Raw genomic sequence first — 14251 nt, forward strand, 5'->3', positions numbered from 1 at the left:
CTGCCCCATCACACAACAGCAAACATGATAGCACTGGCCACCACAGACTCGTAGAACATCCTCAGCGTTGTCCGACAGATGTTAAAGGACCTCAGTCCCCTCAGGAAATAGAGATGGCTCTGACCCTTCTTGTAGACAGCCTCAGTGTTCTTTGACCAGTCCAGTTTATTGTCAATTCGTATCCCCAAGTATTTATAATCCTCCACCATGTCCACACTGACCCCCTGGATGGAAACAGTGTGGAAAAAGAAAAGCTTACGAAATGTTCAAAAAACTAGGTAATGATAGAGATCTAGAAAATTATAAGGCTAGCAGGAAGGAGCTTAAGAATGATATTAGGCCAGCCAGAAGGGGCCATGAGAAGGCCTTGGTGAGCAGGATTAAGGAAAACCCCAAGACATTCTACAAGTATGTGACGAAAAAGAGGATAAGGCGTTAGAGAATAGGACCAATCAAGTGTGACATAGAAACATAGAAACATAGAAAATAGGTGCAGGAGTAGGCCATTCGGCCCTTCGAGCCTGCACCGCCATTTATTATGATCATGGCTGATCATCCAACTCAGAACCCAGCCTTCCCTCCATACCCCGTGACCCCTGTAGCCACAAGGGCCATATCTAACTTCCTTTTAAACATAGCTAATGAACTGGCCTCAACAGTTTGCTGTGGCAGAGAATTCCACAGATTCACCACTCTCTGTGTGAAGAAGTTTCTCCTAACCTCGGTCCTAAAAGGCTTCCCCTCTATCCTCAAACTGTGACCCCTCGTTCTAGACCTCCCCAACATCGGGAACAATCTTCCCGCATCTAGCCTGTCCAATCCCTTTAGGATCTTATACGTTTCAATCAGATCCCCCCTCAATCTTCTAAATTCCAACGAGTACAAGCCCAGTTCATCCAGTCTTTCTTCATATGAAAGACCTGCCATCCCAGGAATCAATCTGGTGAACCTTCTTTGTACTCCCTCTATGGCAAGGATGTCTTTCCTCAGATTAGGGGACCAAAACTGCACACAATACTCCAGGTGTGGTCTCACCAAGGCCTTGTACAACTGCAGTAGTACCTCCCTGCTCCTGTACTCGAATCCTCTCGCTATAAATGCCAGCATACCGTTCGCCTTTTTCACCGCCTGCTGTACCTGCATGCCCACTTTCAATGACTGGTGTATAATGACACCCAGGTCTCGTTGCACCTCCCCTTTTCCTAATCGGCCACCATTCAGATAATAATCTGTTTTCCTATTTTTGCCACCAAAGTGGATAACTTCACATTTATCCACATTAAATTGCATCTGCCATGAGTTTGCCCACTCACCCAACCTATCCAAGTCACCCTGCATCCTCTTAGCATCCTCCTCACTGCTAACACTGCCACCCAGCTTCGTGTCATCCGCAAACTTGGAGATGCTGCATTTAATTCCCTCATCCAAGTCATTAATATATATTGTAAACAACTGGGGTCCCAGCACTGAGCCTTGCGGTACCCCACTAGTCACCGCCTGCCATTCTGAAAAGGTCCCGTTTATTCCCACTCTTTGCTTCCTGTCTGCTAACCAATTCTCCACCCACACCAATACCTTACCCCCAATACCATGTGCTTTAAGTTTGCACACTAATCTCCTGTGTGGGACCTTGTCAAAAGCCTTTTGAAAATCCAAATATACCACATCCACTGGTTCTCCCCTATCCACTCTACTAGTTACATCCTCAAAAAATTCTATGAGATTCGTCAGACATGATTTTCCTTTCACAAATCCATGCTGACTTTGTCCGATCATTTCACCGCTTTCCAAATGTGCTGTTATCACATCCTTGATAACTGACTCCAGCAGTTTCCCCACCACCGACGTTAGGCTAACCGGCCTATAATTCCCCGGTTTCTCTCTCCCTCCTTTTTTAAAAAGTGGGGTTACATTAGCCACCCTCCAATCCTCAGGAACTAGTCCAGAATCTAACGAGTTTTGAAAAATTATCACTAATGCATCCACTATTTCTTGGGCCACTTCCTTAAGCACTCTGGGATGCAGACCATCTGGCCCTGGGGATTTATCTGCCTTCAATCCCTTCAATTTACCTAACACCACTTCCCTACTAACATGTATTTCGCTCAGTTCCTCCATCTCACTGGACCCTCTGTCCCTTACTATTTCTGGAAGATTATTTATGTCCTCCTTAGTGAAGACAGAACCAAAGTAATTATTCAATTGGTCTGCCATGTCCTTGCTCCCCATAATCAATTCACCTGTTTCTGTTTGCAGGGGACCTACATTTGTCTTTATCAGTCTTTTCCTTTTTACATATCTATAAAAGCTTTTACAGTCCGTTTTTATGTTCTCTGCCAGTTTTCTCTCATAATCTTTTTTCCCCTTCCTAATTAAGCCCTTTGTCCTCCTCTGCTGAACTCTGAATTTCTCCCAGTCCTCAGGTGAGCCACTTTCTCTGGCTAATTTGTATGCTACTTCTTTGGAATTGATACTATCCCTAATTTCTCTTGTCAGCCACGGGTGCACTACCTTCCTTGATTTATTCTTTTGCCAAACTGGGATGAACAATTGTTGTAGTTCATCCATGCAACCTTTAAATGCCTGCCATTGCATATCCACCGTCAATCCTTGAAGTGTCATTTGCCAGTCTATCTTAGCTAATTCATGTCTCATACCTTCAAAGTTACCCCTCTTTAAGTTCAGAACCTTTGTTTCTGAATTAACTACGTCACTCTCCATGTTAATGAAGAATTCCACCATATTATGGTCACTCTTACCCAAGGGGCCTCTCACGACAAGATCGCTAATTAACCCTTCCTCATTGCTCAAAACCCAGTCCAGAATAGCCTGCTCTCTAGTCGGTTCCTCGACATGTTGGTTCAAAAAACCATCCCGCATACATTCCAAGAAATCCTCTTCCTCAGCACCTTTACCAATTTGGTTCACCCAGTCTACATGTAGATTGAAGTCACCCATTATAACTGCTGTTCCTTTATTGCACACATTTCTAATTTCCTGTTTAATACCATCTCCGACCTCACTACTACTGTTAGGTGGCCTGTACACAACTCCCAGCAGCGTCTTCTGCCCCTTAGTGTTACGCAGCTCTACCCATATCGATTCCACATCTTCCCGGCTTATGTCCTTCCTTTCTATTGCGTTAATCTCTTTTTTAACCAGCAACGCCACCCCACCTCCCCTTCCTTCGTAAAGTGACAATGGAAAAGTGTGTATGGAACTGGAGAAGATAGCAGATGTACTTAATGAATACTTTGCTTCAATATTTACTACAGAAAGTGATCTTGGCCATTGTAGCGATGACTTACAGAGGACTAAAAAGCTTGAGCATATAGACATTAAGAAGGGGGATGTGCTGGAGTTTTTGGAAAGCATCAAGTTGGATAGGTCACTGGGACCAGACGAGATGTACCCCAGGCTACTGTGGGAGGTGAGGGAGGAGATTGCTGAGCCTCTGGCAATGACCTTTGCATCATCAATGGGGATGAGAGAGGTTCTGGAGGATTGGAGGGTTGTGGATGTTGTTCCTTTATTCAAGAAAGGGAGCAGAGATAGCCCAGGAAATTATAGATCAGTGAGTCTTAGTTCAGTGGTTAGTAAGTTGATGGAGAAGATCCTGAGAGGCAGGATTTATAAACATTTGGAGAGGCATAATATGGTTAAGAATAGTCAACATGGCTTTGTCAAAGACAAGTCATGCCTTATGAGCCTAATTAAATTTTTGAGGACATAACTAAACACATTGATGAAGATAGAGCAGTGTATGTAGTGTAGATGGATTTCAGCAAGGCATTTGATGAAGTACCCCATGCAAGACTTATTGAGAAAGTAAGGAAGCATGGGATCCAAGGGGACCTTGGCAGAATATAGTATTAATGGTAAGACTCTTGGCAGTGTGGAGGATCAGAGGAATCTTGGGGTCTGAGTACAAAGGACACTCAAAGTTGCTGCGCAGTGGTTAAGAAGGCATCCAGTGCATTGGCCTTTATCAACTGTCAGATTGAGTTTAGGAGCCGAGAGGTAATGTTGCAGCTATATAGGACCCTGGTCAGACCCCACTTGGAGTACTGTGCTCAGTTCTGGTCACCTCACTACAGGAAGGATGTAGAAACTATATAAGGGGTGAAGAGGGGATTTACAAGGATGTTGCCTGGATTGGGGAGAATGCCTTATGAGAATAGTTTGAGTGAACTTGGCCTTTTCTCCTTAGAGCGACAGAGGATGAGAAGTGACCTGATAGAAGTGTATAAGATGATGAGAGGCATTGATCATGTGGATAGCCAGAGGCTTTTTCCCAGGGCTGAAATGGCTAACATGAGAAGGCACAGTTTTAAGATGCTTGGAAGTGGGTACAGAGGAGATGTCAGGGGTAAGTTTTTTACGCAGAGAGTGGTGAGTGTGTGGAATGGGCTGCCGGTGACAGTGGTAGAGGTGGATATGATAGCATCTTCTAAGAGACTCCTAGATAGGTACATGGAGCTTAGAAAAATAGAGGGCTATGGGTAACCTTAGGTAATTTCTGAAGTAAGTGCTTGTTCTGCACAACATTGTGTGCTGAAGGGCCTGTATTGTGCTGTAGGTTTTCTATGTTTCTATGTAAAAGCAGATACCTGGGAACACCACCACTTGGAAATCCCCCTCCAAGTCACACACCAACCTGACTTGGAAACACATCCCCCTACCTTCTTACTCTGGCCTCTTCCCCCTTCCTTTCCAGTCCTGTTGAAAGTCTCAACCCAAAGTGTCGACTGTTTATTCCCTTCCTTGGATGCCGCCTGACCTGCTGAATTCATCCAGCGTTTTGTGTGTGTTGCTCTGGATTTCCAGTATCTGCAGAATCTCTTGTACCTGTGCTCTCTTCAATGTTGTTTTTGACTTTTATATCATGTAAAAAATGCAGAGAACAAAACGACAAGAGGGGTCTGAGGCACCAATCAGTACGATTGAATTCAGAGTATCCAGATTTTAGTGTTGAGTTTGAGAGGAGGAGGAGGACGTATATTTTTAGACAATGGCCAAAAAAAAAACACCTACAAAGTTTTATAAATTATATAGTGAAGATTCAGTTGAACAGTGTTACTACAGTCACTTAACGAATTGCCACCTCTTTGCAATTGCAAATCAGGATCATTAAATGGAGTGGTTATTTGTCGCTGGGTCAAAATCATGGAATTCCCTCCCTACCAGCACTGTGGGTGTACCTATACCTCAGAGATTGCAGCAGTTCAAGAAGGCAGCTGATCTCCACCTTCTCAAGGGGAACTAGGGATGGGCAATAAATCCTGGCTTAGCTGGCGGACCCACATCCTGTAAATGAATATTTTTTTTAAAAATGCAGTAAATTGGATCCCACGGGTACAGGGATACCAGTGCAGGTACAGAGCAGGTGTGGAACTGAATCTAGCATGATCCAACCCCGTGAATTATTCCTTTTTCATCTCATCTGTCATACAATTAATTTTCAATATTTGCAGTCAGTCAATTTTTCTTCAATTACAGAATGCACTCAGATAATTTAATTAAGATCTGTAGTCTGTTGCAAATAATGAATTTTCAATATTTAATCTGACAACTATACATGACACGTTGGATTGTTTGTCACCAGCAAAACATGTCACGTTGGCTTGTTTCTCTTGCGATGCAGACTTGGACCTGAGGGCAAGGCTGAGGTTTAGGGAAATTGTGCTGGCAGAGTTCTTACTGTCAGTTAGTGAAGCTTTAGATAAGAATGTGAACCTTTGGCTGTCCCTGTGTTTCCTCTTGAAATAACCACTCCATTTAATAATCCTAATTTGCAATTGCAAAGAGATGGCAATTCGTCAAGTGACTGTAGTAACACCGTTCAGCTGAATCTTCACTATATAATTTATAAAACTTTGCAGCTGTTTTTTTTGTTGGCCATTGTCTAAAAATATACCTCATCCTCCTCCTCCTCTCAAACTCAACACTAAAATATGGATGCTCTGCATTCAATCGTACTGATTGGTGCCTCAGACCCCTCTTGTTGTTTTGTTCTCTGCATTTTTTTACATGATAAAAATGTCAAAAACAACATTGAAGAGAGCACAGGTACAAGTGCAAATACGAGCAATTCTGCAGATGCTGGAATTTCAAGCAACACACATCAAAGTTGCTGGTGAACGCAGCAGGCCAGGCAGCATCTCTAGGAAGAGGTACAGTTGACGTTTCGGGCCGAGACCCTTCGTCAGGACAAGTGATTCTGCAGATACTGGAAATCCAGAGCAACACACACAAAACGCTGGATGAATTCAGCAGGTCAGGCAGCATCCAAGGAAGGGAATAAACAGTTGACTCTTTGGGTCCAGACTTTCAACAGGACTGGAAAGGAAGGGGGAAGAGGCCAGAGTAGGAAGGTAGAGGGATGGGAGTACAAGCTGGGAGGGGATAGGTGGAAGAGGAAAAGAGCTAAAGAACAAAGAATCTGATTGGAGAGGAGACTGGACAACAGGAGAATGAGGAGGGGCACCAGGGGATAGTGAGAGGCAGGTGAGGAGAAGAGAAGGGGGTGAAGGAGAGCCAGAAAGGGGCATGGAAAAAGAGAGAGTGGAGAAGAAATGATCAGAAGTTAGAGAAATTGATGAAGGTTGGTTTATTTTGAGACCCCTTTGTGCTGGACTGCCTCCAAATCAAATAATTTCAGCAGTTTGTCTCTAATAAAACTCTATGACTGTAATTCAGCTGACGTAGTTTTCAAACCCCTTACCCCCAGGACATAGAAACAAAATTAGGCCATTGAGCCCTTCAAGTCTGCTCCACCATTCCATCAGAATCAGCTTTAATATCAGCAGCAGATGTAGTGAAATTTGTTAACTTTACAGCAGCAGTACAATGGAATACATGATAAATAAATGTAGGGAAAAACTGAGTTACATTGAGTGTGTGTGAGGTAGTGTTTATGGGTTCAACGTCCATTTAGATGGGAAGAAGCTGCTCCGGAATCTGAGTGTTATTATCCCTCTCAACCCCAGTCATCAAAACGTACAGCGGGTTCAGAAGTAGCAAAGTAACCAAGGGAAGCTGAGTGTAATCACATTGTTTGTTATACAAAACCCAGCTCATTCCCTGCAGCGTGCACTTCAGAACGTAGACCCGTTCGGCACAGAAACAGGCCCTTCAGCCCACTATGTTGTGCTGGACCAACTAAACTGGTCATCAAATGGCCAGCTAAACTGATCTCTTCTGCCTACACAATGTCCATATTCTTCCATTACCCTCACATTCATGTGCCTATCCAAACATTCCTTAAAACGCTCTAATGTTTCTGCCTCTCCCACCACCCTGGACAGCACATTCCAGACACCCGTCACTCTCTGTAAAAAAAAAACATATCCCTCACTTCTCCTTTGAAATTACTCCCCTCACCTTTACTGCATACCTTCTGGTTTTAGACATTTCAACTCTTAGAAAAAAATATTGTCTATCTCTGCCTCTCATAACCGTATAAACCTCTATCTGATTTCCCCTCAGCCTCCATCGTGCCAGAGAAAACTACCCGAGTTTATCCAACCTCTCATTACAGCGCATGTCCTCTAGTCCAAACAACTTCCAGCTGAACCTCTTCTGCACCCTCTCCAAGGCCTGGGCATCTTCCCTATAATGGGGAGACCAGAACTGTATGCATTACTCCAGATGCTGCCTAACTAGCGTTTTATAAAGCTGCAACATAACTTCCTGACTTTTAATTCAATGCTTCAACAAATAAAGGCCAACATGCTATATGCCTTCTCAGTGACCCTATCAACCTACAAAGTATGTAGCCACTTTTAGGGAGCTATGAACTTCAACCCCAAGATCCCTCTGCTCATCGAAATCCCCCCATTAAGGATCTGGCCTTAACAATGGAATATCTCCTCACATTTGACATACCAAGGTCCAACACTTCACATTTGGCTGGGTGAAACCCCATCTGCCATTTCTCTGCCCATATTTGCAACTGATCGATATCCCACTGTACTCTTTACCAGTCTTCTATGCCATTCACACCACCAACCTTCATATCATCCACAAACTTAATAACCCACCCATCTACATTTTCACCCAGGTCATTTATATACATCACAAACAGCAGAGGTCCCTATATAGATCCCAGAAAAACTCCACTAACCACAGAGCTCCAGCTAGAATAAGTCCCTTCAACCACCGCCCTCTGCCGTCTATGGGCAAGCCAGTTCTGAATCCAAACAGCCAATTCACCATGGATCCTGTGCACCTTAATCTTCAGGATGAGCCTCCCATGAAGGACCTTGTCAAGCACCTTGCAAAAATCCATGTGGACAGCTTACGCAGCTCTACTTTCATCATCACCACTGTCACAAAATCTCAATTGAGTTGGTAGGACATGACTTGTCCCACACAAAGCCATGCTGGCTCTCCTTAATTATACAATGGATTTCCAAATACTAACAAATCCTATCCCAAAGAATTCTCTCCAGTAATTTCCCTATCACTGACATGAGACTCACCAGTCTATAATTTCCAGGATTATCCATTGTTCCTTTCTTGAATAATGGAACAACATTAGCTACTTGCTAGTCCTTTGGGACCTTGCCTATGACTAGAAAGGATATGAAGATATTGATCAACGCCCCAGCAATCTCTTCTCTTGCCTTTCTTATAACCTGGGTTATAGCCCATCAGACCCTGGGGATTTACCGAACTTAATGCTCTTTAAGAGACCCAACACTACCTTCTCCTTTGTAAGTATTGATGTGAAGTACTCATTAAGGACCTCACCCTCATCCTCCACATCCAAGTAAATTCTCTTGATGTATGTATAGAATGCTTAGCACTCTCTCTAATCCTACTTGCCAAGAACTTTCCATAGTCCATCCTGGCTTTCCTAATTTTCTCCTTGTGTTCTTTTCTGGCTTCTTGAAAATCGTCAAGGGCTCGGTTTGACTCCAGCTTCCTAAGCATTACATGCGTTTCCTTTTTATTCACCTCTCTCGACATCCATGGTTCTCTTACCTTGCCATCCTTGTCCTTCCTTCTGACTGGAACATACTGTACCTGTCCCACACTCTGTGCGGTTTAAACACCCTCCACATGTCAGCCGTAGACTTGTTCAAAACTGCTCATCCCAATCAACTGAAACCCTAGTTCCTACCCAACGATCCCCTAATTTGTCCTGTTCCAATTTAATATACTCCTGCAAGGACAATACTTATCCTTATCGATAGCTATCTTAAAACTTCAGGAGTTGTGGTCACTGTTCACCCGTTGGAAGGTCGGTGATCTGACCAGGCTCATTACCCAAAACCAGGTCCAGTACAGTCCCTCCTCTTGTGGGACTATCTACATATTGAATTAGGAAATGCTCCTTGATGTGCCCAACAAATTCTGCCCCATCTAAACCTCTTGCAATTCGAAAGCCCCAGTCTATATTATGGACGTTGAAGTCCCCCATGACAACAACCCTACTGTTTTTACACCTTTCCTTAATCTGCCTGTATATCTGTTCCTCAGTGTGCTGGTGGCTATTGAGGGTGTCAGTAGTACAATCTCATCGGAGTGATTGTATCCTTCCCATTTTTGAGTTCTATGCATATAAAATCAGTCAATGAGCCCTCCCCTCCAAGTGTAGCTGTGATATTGTCCTGATTAGTTGTGGAACTCCCCCACCTCTTCTACCCCCCTCTATCTTTTCTAAAACATTGAAACCCTGGGACATTAAGCACCCATTCCTGTCCCGCTCTCTGAACCAATTCTCTGTAATAGCCACAACATCATAGTTCCATGCACTGATCCATGTTCTAAGTTCATTAACTTTATCTATAATGCTCCTAGCATTAAAATGCACACACTTCAAACTATCCAAATCGTTGTATCTATTACTTTGCTCCTGCCTGTTTTTACTGGCCCTGACATCTACCTTCCCCTCCATCCCTCCACTTTCTGACCTGGTCCTCTGCTTCCCATCTCCCTGCTAAATTAGTTTCTGTATTTGCGTACCATCTATTTAATGATGAAACAGACACTGAATTTGCACTCACAATATACAAAATCTGCAGTGAACTGTCGGGTTAGCAGGAAGTGTCATTGTCTGCAAACTACCATCACTGCAGGACTTGTCTGTGTCCAGGAGAAAGAAATGGGCAGGAAGAATCATTACAGACATCACCCACCCTGCAACCTGCTTTTCCCAAATCTCCCTTCCAGAAAGCTCTATAGGGTCATTAAAACAAAAACTCCATGCCATCTTAAAAGTTCCTTCTCCCCAGCTAGTTAATCTGACGATATTTCAAGGCAACATGGTAGCTTGGCGGTTAGCGCAGCCCTTTTACAGTTAAGGGCATTGGAGTTTTGAGTTCATTCCTGACGTCTTCTGTAAGGAGTCCATACGTCCTCCCTGCGGAATTTGCGGGTTTCCTCCGGGTGCTCCAGTTTCCTTGCTCAGTCCAAAGATGTACCGTTTGGTAGGTTAATTGATCATTGTAAGTGTTCCCGTGATTTGACTGGGGTTAAACAGGGATTGCTCAGCGGCACGGTTCAAAGGGCCAGGAGGATCAATTCCAGCTGCATTTCAATGTTAGACCCCCCCCCCCAACCTCCTCTGTCTATTACCTCCCCCCATCACTACTCTGTAAACACTTTTATAATGCCGTTTACATTGTAAATACACGCTGGTATTTATGCACATTTTATTCCATATCCGTACTTTAAACTCTGGCTTCATTTTTATATAATTTGAATGTTGTTTTTTGTTGTGCACCATGCCCTGACCAACACACCCCAGCAAATTCCTTGTACATGTTAATGTCTTTGGCGAACAAAATTGCTCCTTGAATAATCAAACACCAGTGCCACCATTTACCCAGCAAAAGGCAAGTATTTATTTTATATGTAAGGATCAATTGTCTGTACAATTTCATGCTGTAATTTGTACAATTCAACTTACATTTAATGTACAGTTCAAAGTATAGTACAATCTATCAAGACATGCACTGATATATTTTTAAGCCTGGTATTTAATCTTACTGTACGGTGCATTAAAATATTGTACAGGGGCAGTAAAGTACCAGAACTTAGTGACTCCTTAGAGTCTAACAACTAACTTGTGTTCATTCATTAACAAAATCATTATACTCTAACAGGTTAAAGGTCATGCTCATAGTAATGTCCCTTTAGAACAGAAATGAGGAGGATTTTCTTTAGCCAGAGGGTGGTGAATCTGTGGAATTCATTATAACAGATGGCTATGGAGGTCAAGTCACTTAAAGTAGAGACTGATAAATTCTTGATTATTAAGGGTGTTAAAGGTTACGGGGAGAAGGCAGAAGAATGGAAATGAGAAGGGTTATAATCAGCCATGATGGAATGACGGAACAGACTCGATGAACCGAATGGCCAAAGTCTTGCTGGTACATGCTGGAAAAAAATTCAGCAGTTTGCATTTCCATCATAACTATCAAAAATGACGATATTTGCAGTTTTCACTGTAGACGAGAGACCGTTGAGGTGAAATGAATTCCAGTCATCAGATCTTCGTCAACACCATCCCTTTCTATCACAGACCATTTTGGAACTTCCAAAGTTTATTCGCGGATCATCAAAAATATGTTAATTTGAACAGCTTTCACGATGTGGATATCTAATGTTTGACTTTAGCTTGCTGTACAACAGCATGGAAGCATACCAATTACTCAACATTTACTGTTAAAACACCACCAATTACAGACAGCTTGGGAGGATTTCACTTTCTAAAGAGTTTGGGTTTGAAGGATTTCCGCAGTTCTTGGAATATTTTCTCTTGATCATGCAATGCAGTTTGAAGTAAGCTTTTATGTACTGTATTTCATAATGCATCTAAAAAATTCTCACAACACATTCCAAAGAGAATCTTGAAAAATATGTTCCTAACAAATAAATATTTTACCTTGAGTTTACATAGGTACTGACTACAAAAGCGGAGACTGACACAACATAACACTGACCAACCACAGGAACATTGGTTTCATTTTGGCTTTTTAGATAAAAGTGACACTCTAACAATTAAATTTCTGCCAGTTTACTGGAGACAACAGAAAGAATAAACATGTTTCATTGGAAAAGATTTGTGATTTTCAATAGATTCGATTTCACAGTGTAACTTAAAGAAAAGGTGACTCTTTTATGAGTGTCGATTGGATAGAACCTTTATGTTGAGTGTGAATAAAAGTCAAGATATTTCCGAAAGAGTTGGAAGCTAATAAGCTTGCTTCCGTTCTTGAGTTTGTAAAGAAACCATTCAGTCTAAACCTTTAAAAAGGAACAGCTTTATGAAATAAATAATATTAAATTCGTTGTTTCTCATTTGTGCCAATATCTGTTTTTATATCGCACAATATTCTATCAATAAATAATTTTGCAAAACATTTTATATGAGATGTTTAAAATATACTGTATATCTCTCTTTTCATATTTTCACTTCACAATTTTCTTATTTTGCTGAGACCTCGTGGGGCAAAAGACAGCCTCGTCTCAACTTGTATATTATTCTAAGATAGCTACCGGAACTGTTGGTACTTGTAGAGACCCATTCCCCAAACAACTCTTCCGAGCTCCTACACACGTGCTTGCACATGCATGCACACAAACACGCCGTCCTTGTATCCCACCCAACTCTCATCTGTCCTTCCCTTCTGACAATAGTTTGACTTCTCTGTCATGATTAGGTGAGAAACCACCAGATCTGAAGGTAAATTCACCTCAGTAATTATCTCTTTTAATGAAAAGGAGGCCTGGCAGTGTAGTAGTTAGCATTAATACTATTACAGTACCAGCAACGTGAGTTCAATTCCGCTGCTGTCTGCAAGGAACTTGTGTGTTGTCTCTGTGAATTATGTTGATACAGCTTAACAAGGTGAAACATTTTCTGTTAATGCTACATATGAAACTAACTAGCTTCAGCGGGGAAGAAGTTATTAACTGCTGCAGTAAAGGCATCCCTCTAATTGTATTTCCACTGACAATTTTGAAGTCAGAACACTGTCAGTCAATGCTCATTGAATTAAGTCACTCTATAAATCATCTTCTAAGATGGGCTTCTTTGGAAGCCAGTCTTCAGAAAAGTTTGCTACACTCAGGACCAGTTACCAAAAAACCATTTTGAGGAAAAAAAACACATGAAAAAATTTCAAGTAATAATGATAATTCTAGGAATGTGTTTTAAAAATATTATTATAGGAGTCAATAAGCGATTATTCATTTTGACTTTTTCACTGATGTTGGCAGCCTTAATTCCGGATTACTGGAAAACTTAAAGGGCATCGGATAGAGAGAAGTACAAGAAAGCAACCCAGCACAGTGCTTCACACAACTTAGACAAGACATTGTTAAATATTAAAACCATTCAACATTCCACTTAGGAAGTTAATAGGGAACATTGCAGAGTACAAAGCAGAGGCCTGTTAAAGATTGGACAGGTTGTCATATCCCATGCTGCTATTTTGGCATTGCCTGTAATTTTAGGAATGGCCACAAGTGTAAGAGGAAGCTGTGAAGTTATAGGAGCCAGGTATTTCTTAAGCTCGTGTCGTTAGAATCATGTGGTTCCTTCGCGTGGATATCTGAATCCTTTCAATTTGAGTCTGAAGGGCTTATTTCCTTAAGCCCCTAAGAACTGCTGCGCTATTTCTCCATCACTCACGCTTTGCTCCGTGACGCTGATAATGGATTCTTCCAGAAAGTTGATTAGAAATGAATTTTGCTGAGAGGGTTTGAACCTCCTTCAATTTTCATGACTCGTAGATTGACAGGTAACACAATACCCCTGCACCACACAAATCTGATAAATCCCAAAACCAATTAGGCTGCTTACTACCACAATAGCTCCCAGAGAGAAACTAACTCGCTTCACATTGATTGTCCAAGCTCCATTTGTCTCAATGCCCAGGATCAGTTTTACACACTGTGATGTGACTTCTGCGTTTTTTAAAATTTAGAAATGTTAACTTTCATTGAACTTTATTCCTTTTTCCATTCTGCACCAGTGTTCTGAATACCATTCTCCCCAAGCAGTGGTTCATCACCTTCCAATATGCGACAGCGAACCATCTTCTCACGACTCCCCACCGTTTCCTTCGGTAGTCTCCTCACGTTTCCCCTGCGGAGGTCAGTCACATTCCAGGACATGTCACGTACACACTGGATTGTTACACTAAGCTGCTACACCTCACTGCAGCCACAAAAACTGCCAACTCTCATGCAGGGAGCCTGGGTTCAATTTTTAAGGAGAGCTCATACAGTGTAT

The 14251-nt window shown here is 42.2% G+C and overlaps 1 protein-coding gene across 2 annotated transcripts in view; it reads right to left on the reverse strand.

Moving 5' to 3' along the window:
- Window positions 1-10833: 10833 nt before the first annotated feature.
- LOC134357231 (ras-specific guanine nucleotide-releasing factor 2-like) overlaps window positions 10834-14251 on the reverse strand; it is a 172025-nt gene continuing 168607 nt past the window's right edge. For both annotated transcript variants that reach the window (XM_063068554.1, XM_063068555.1), the window contains one exon: window positions 10834-14251. This exon is cut by the window's right edge and continues 43 nt beyond it. In XM_063068554.1, coding sequence (XP_062924624.1) covers window positions 14202-14251 — 50 coding nt within the window. In that variant the 3' untranslated portion in view covers window positions 10834-14201.

This window comes from Mobula hypostoma, chromosome 16 (assembly GCF_963921235.1).
Source record: "Mobula hypostoma chromosome 16, sMobHyp1.1, whole genome shotgun sequence".
NCBI classification, from domain to species: domain Eukaryota; kingdom Metazoa; phylum Chordata; class Chondrichthyes; order Myliobatiformes; family Myliobatidae; genus Mobula; species Mobula hypostoma.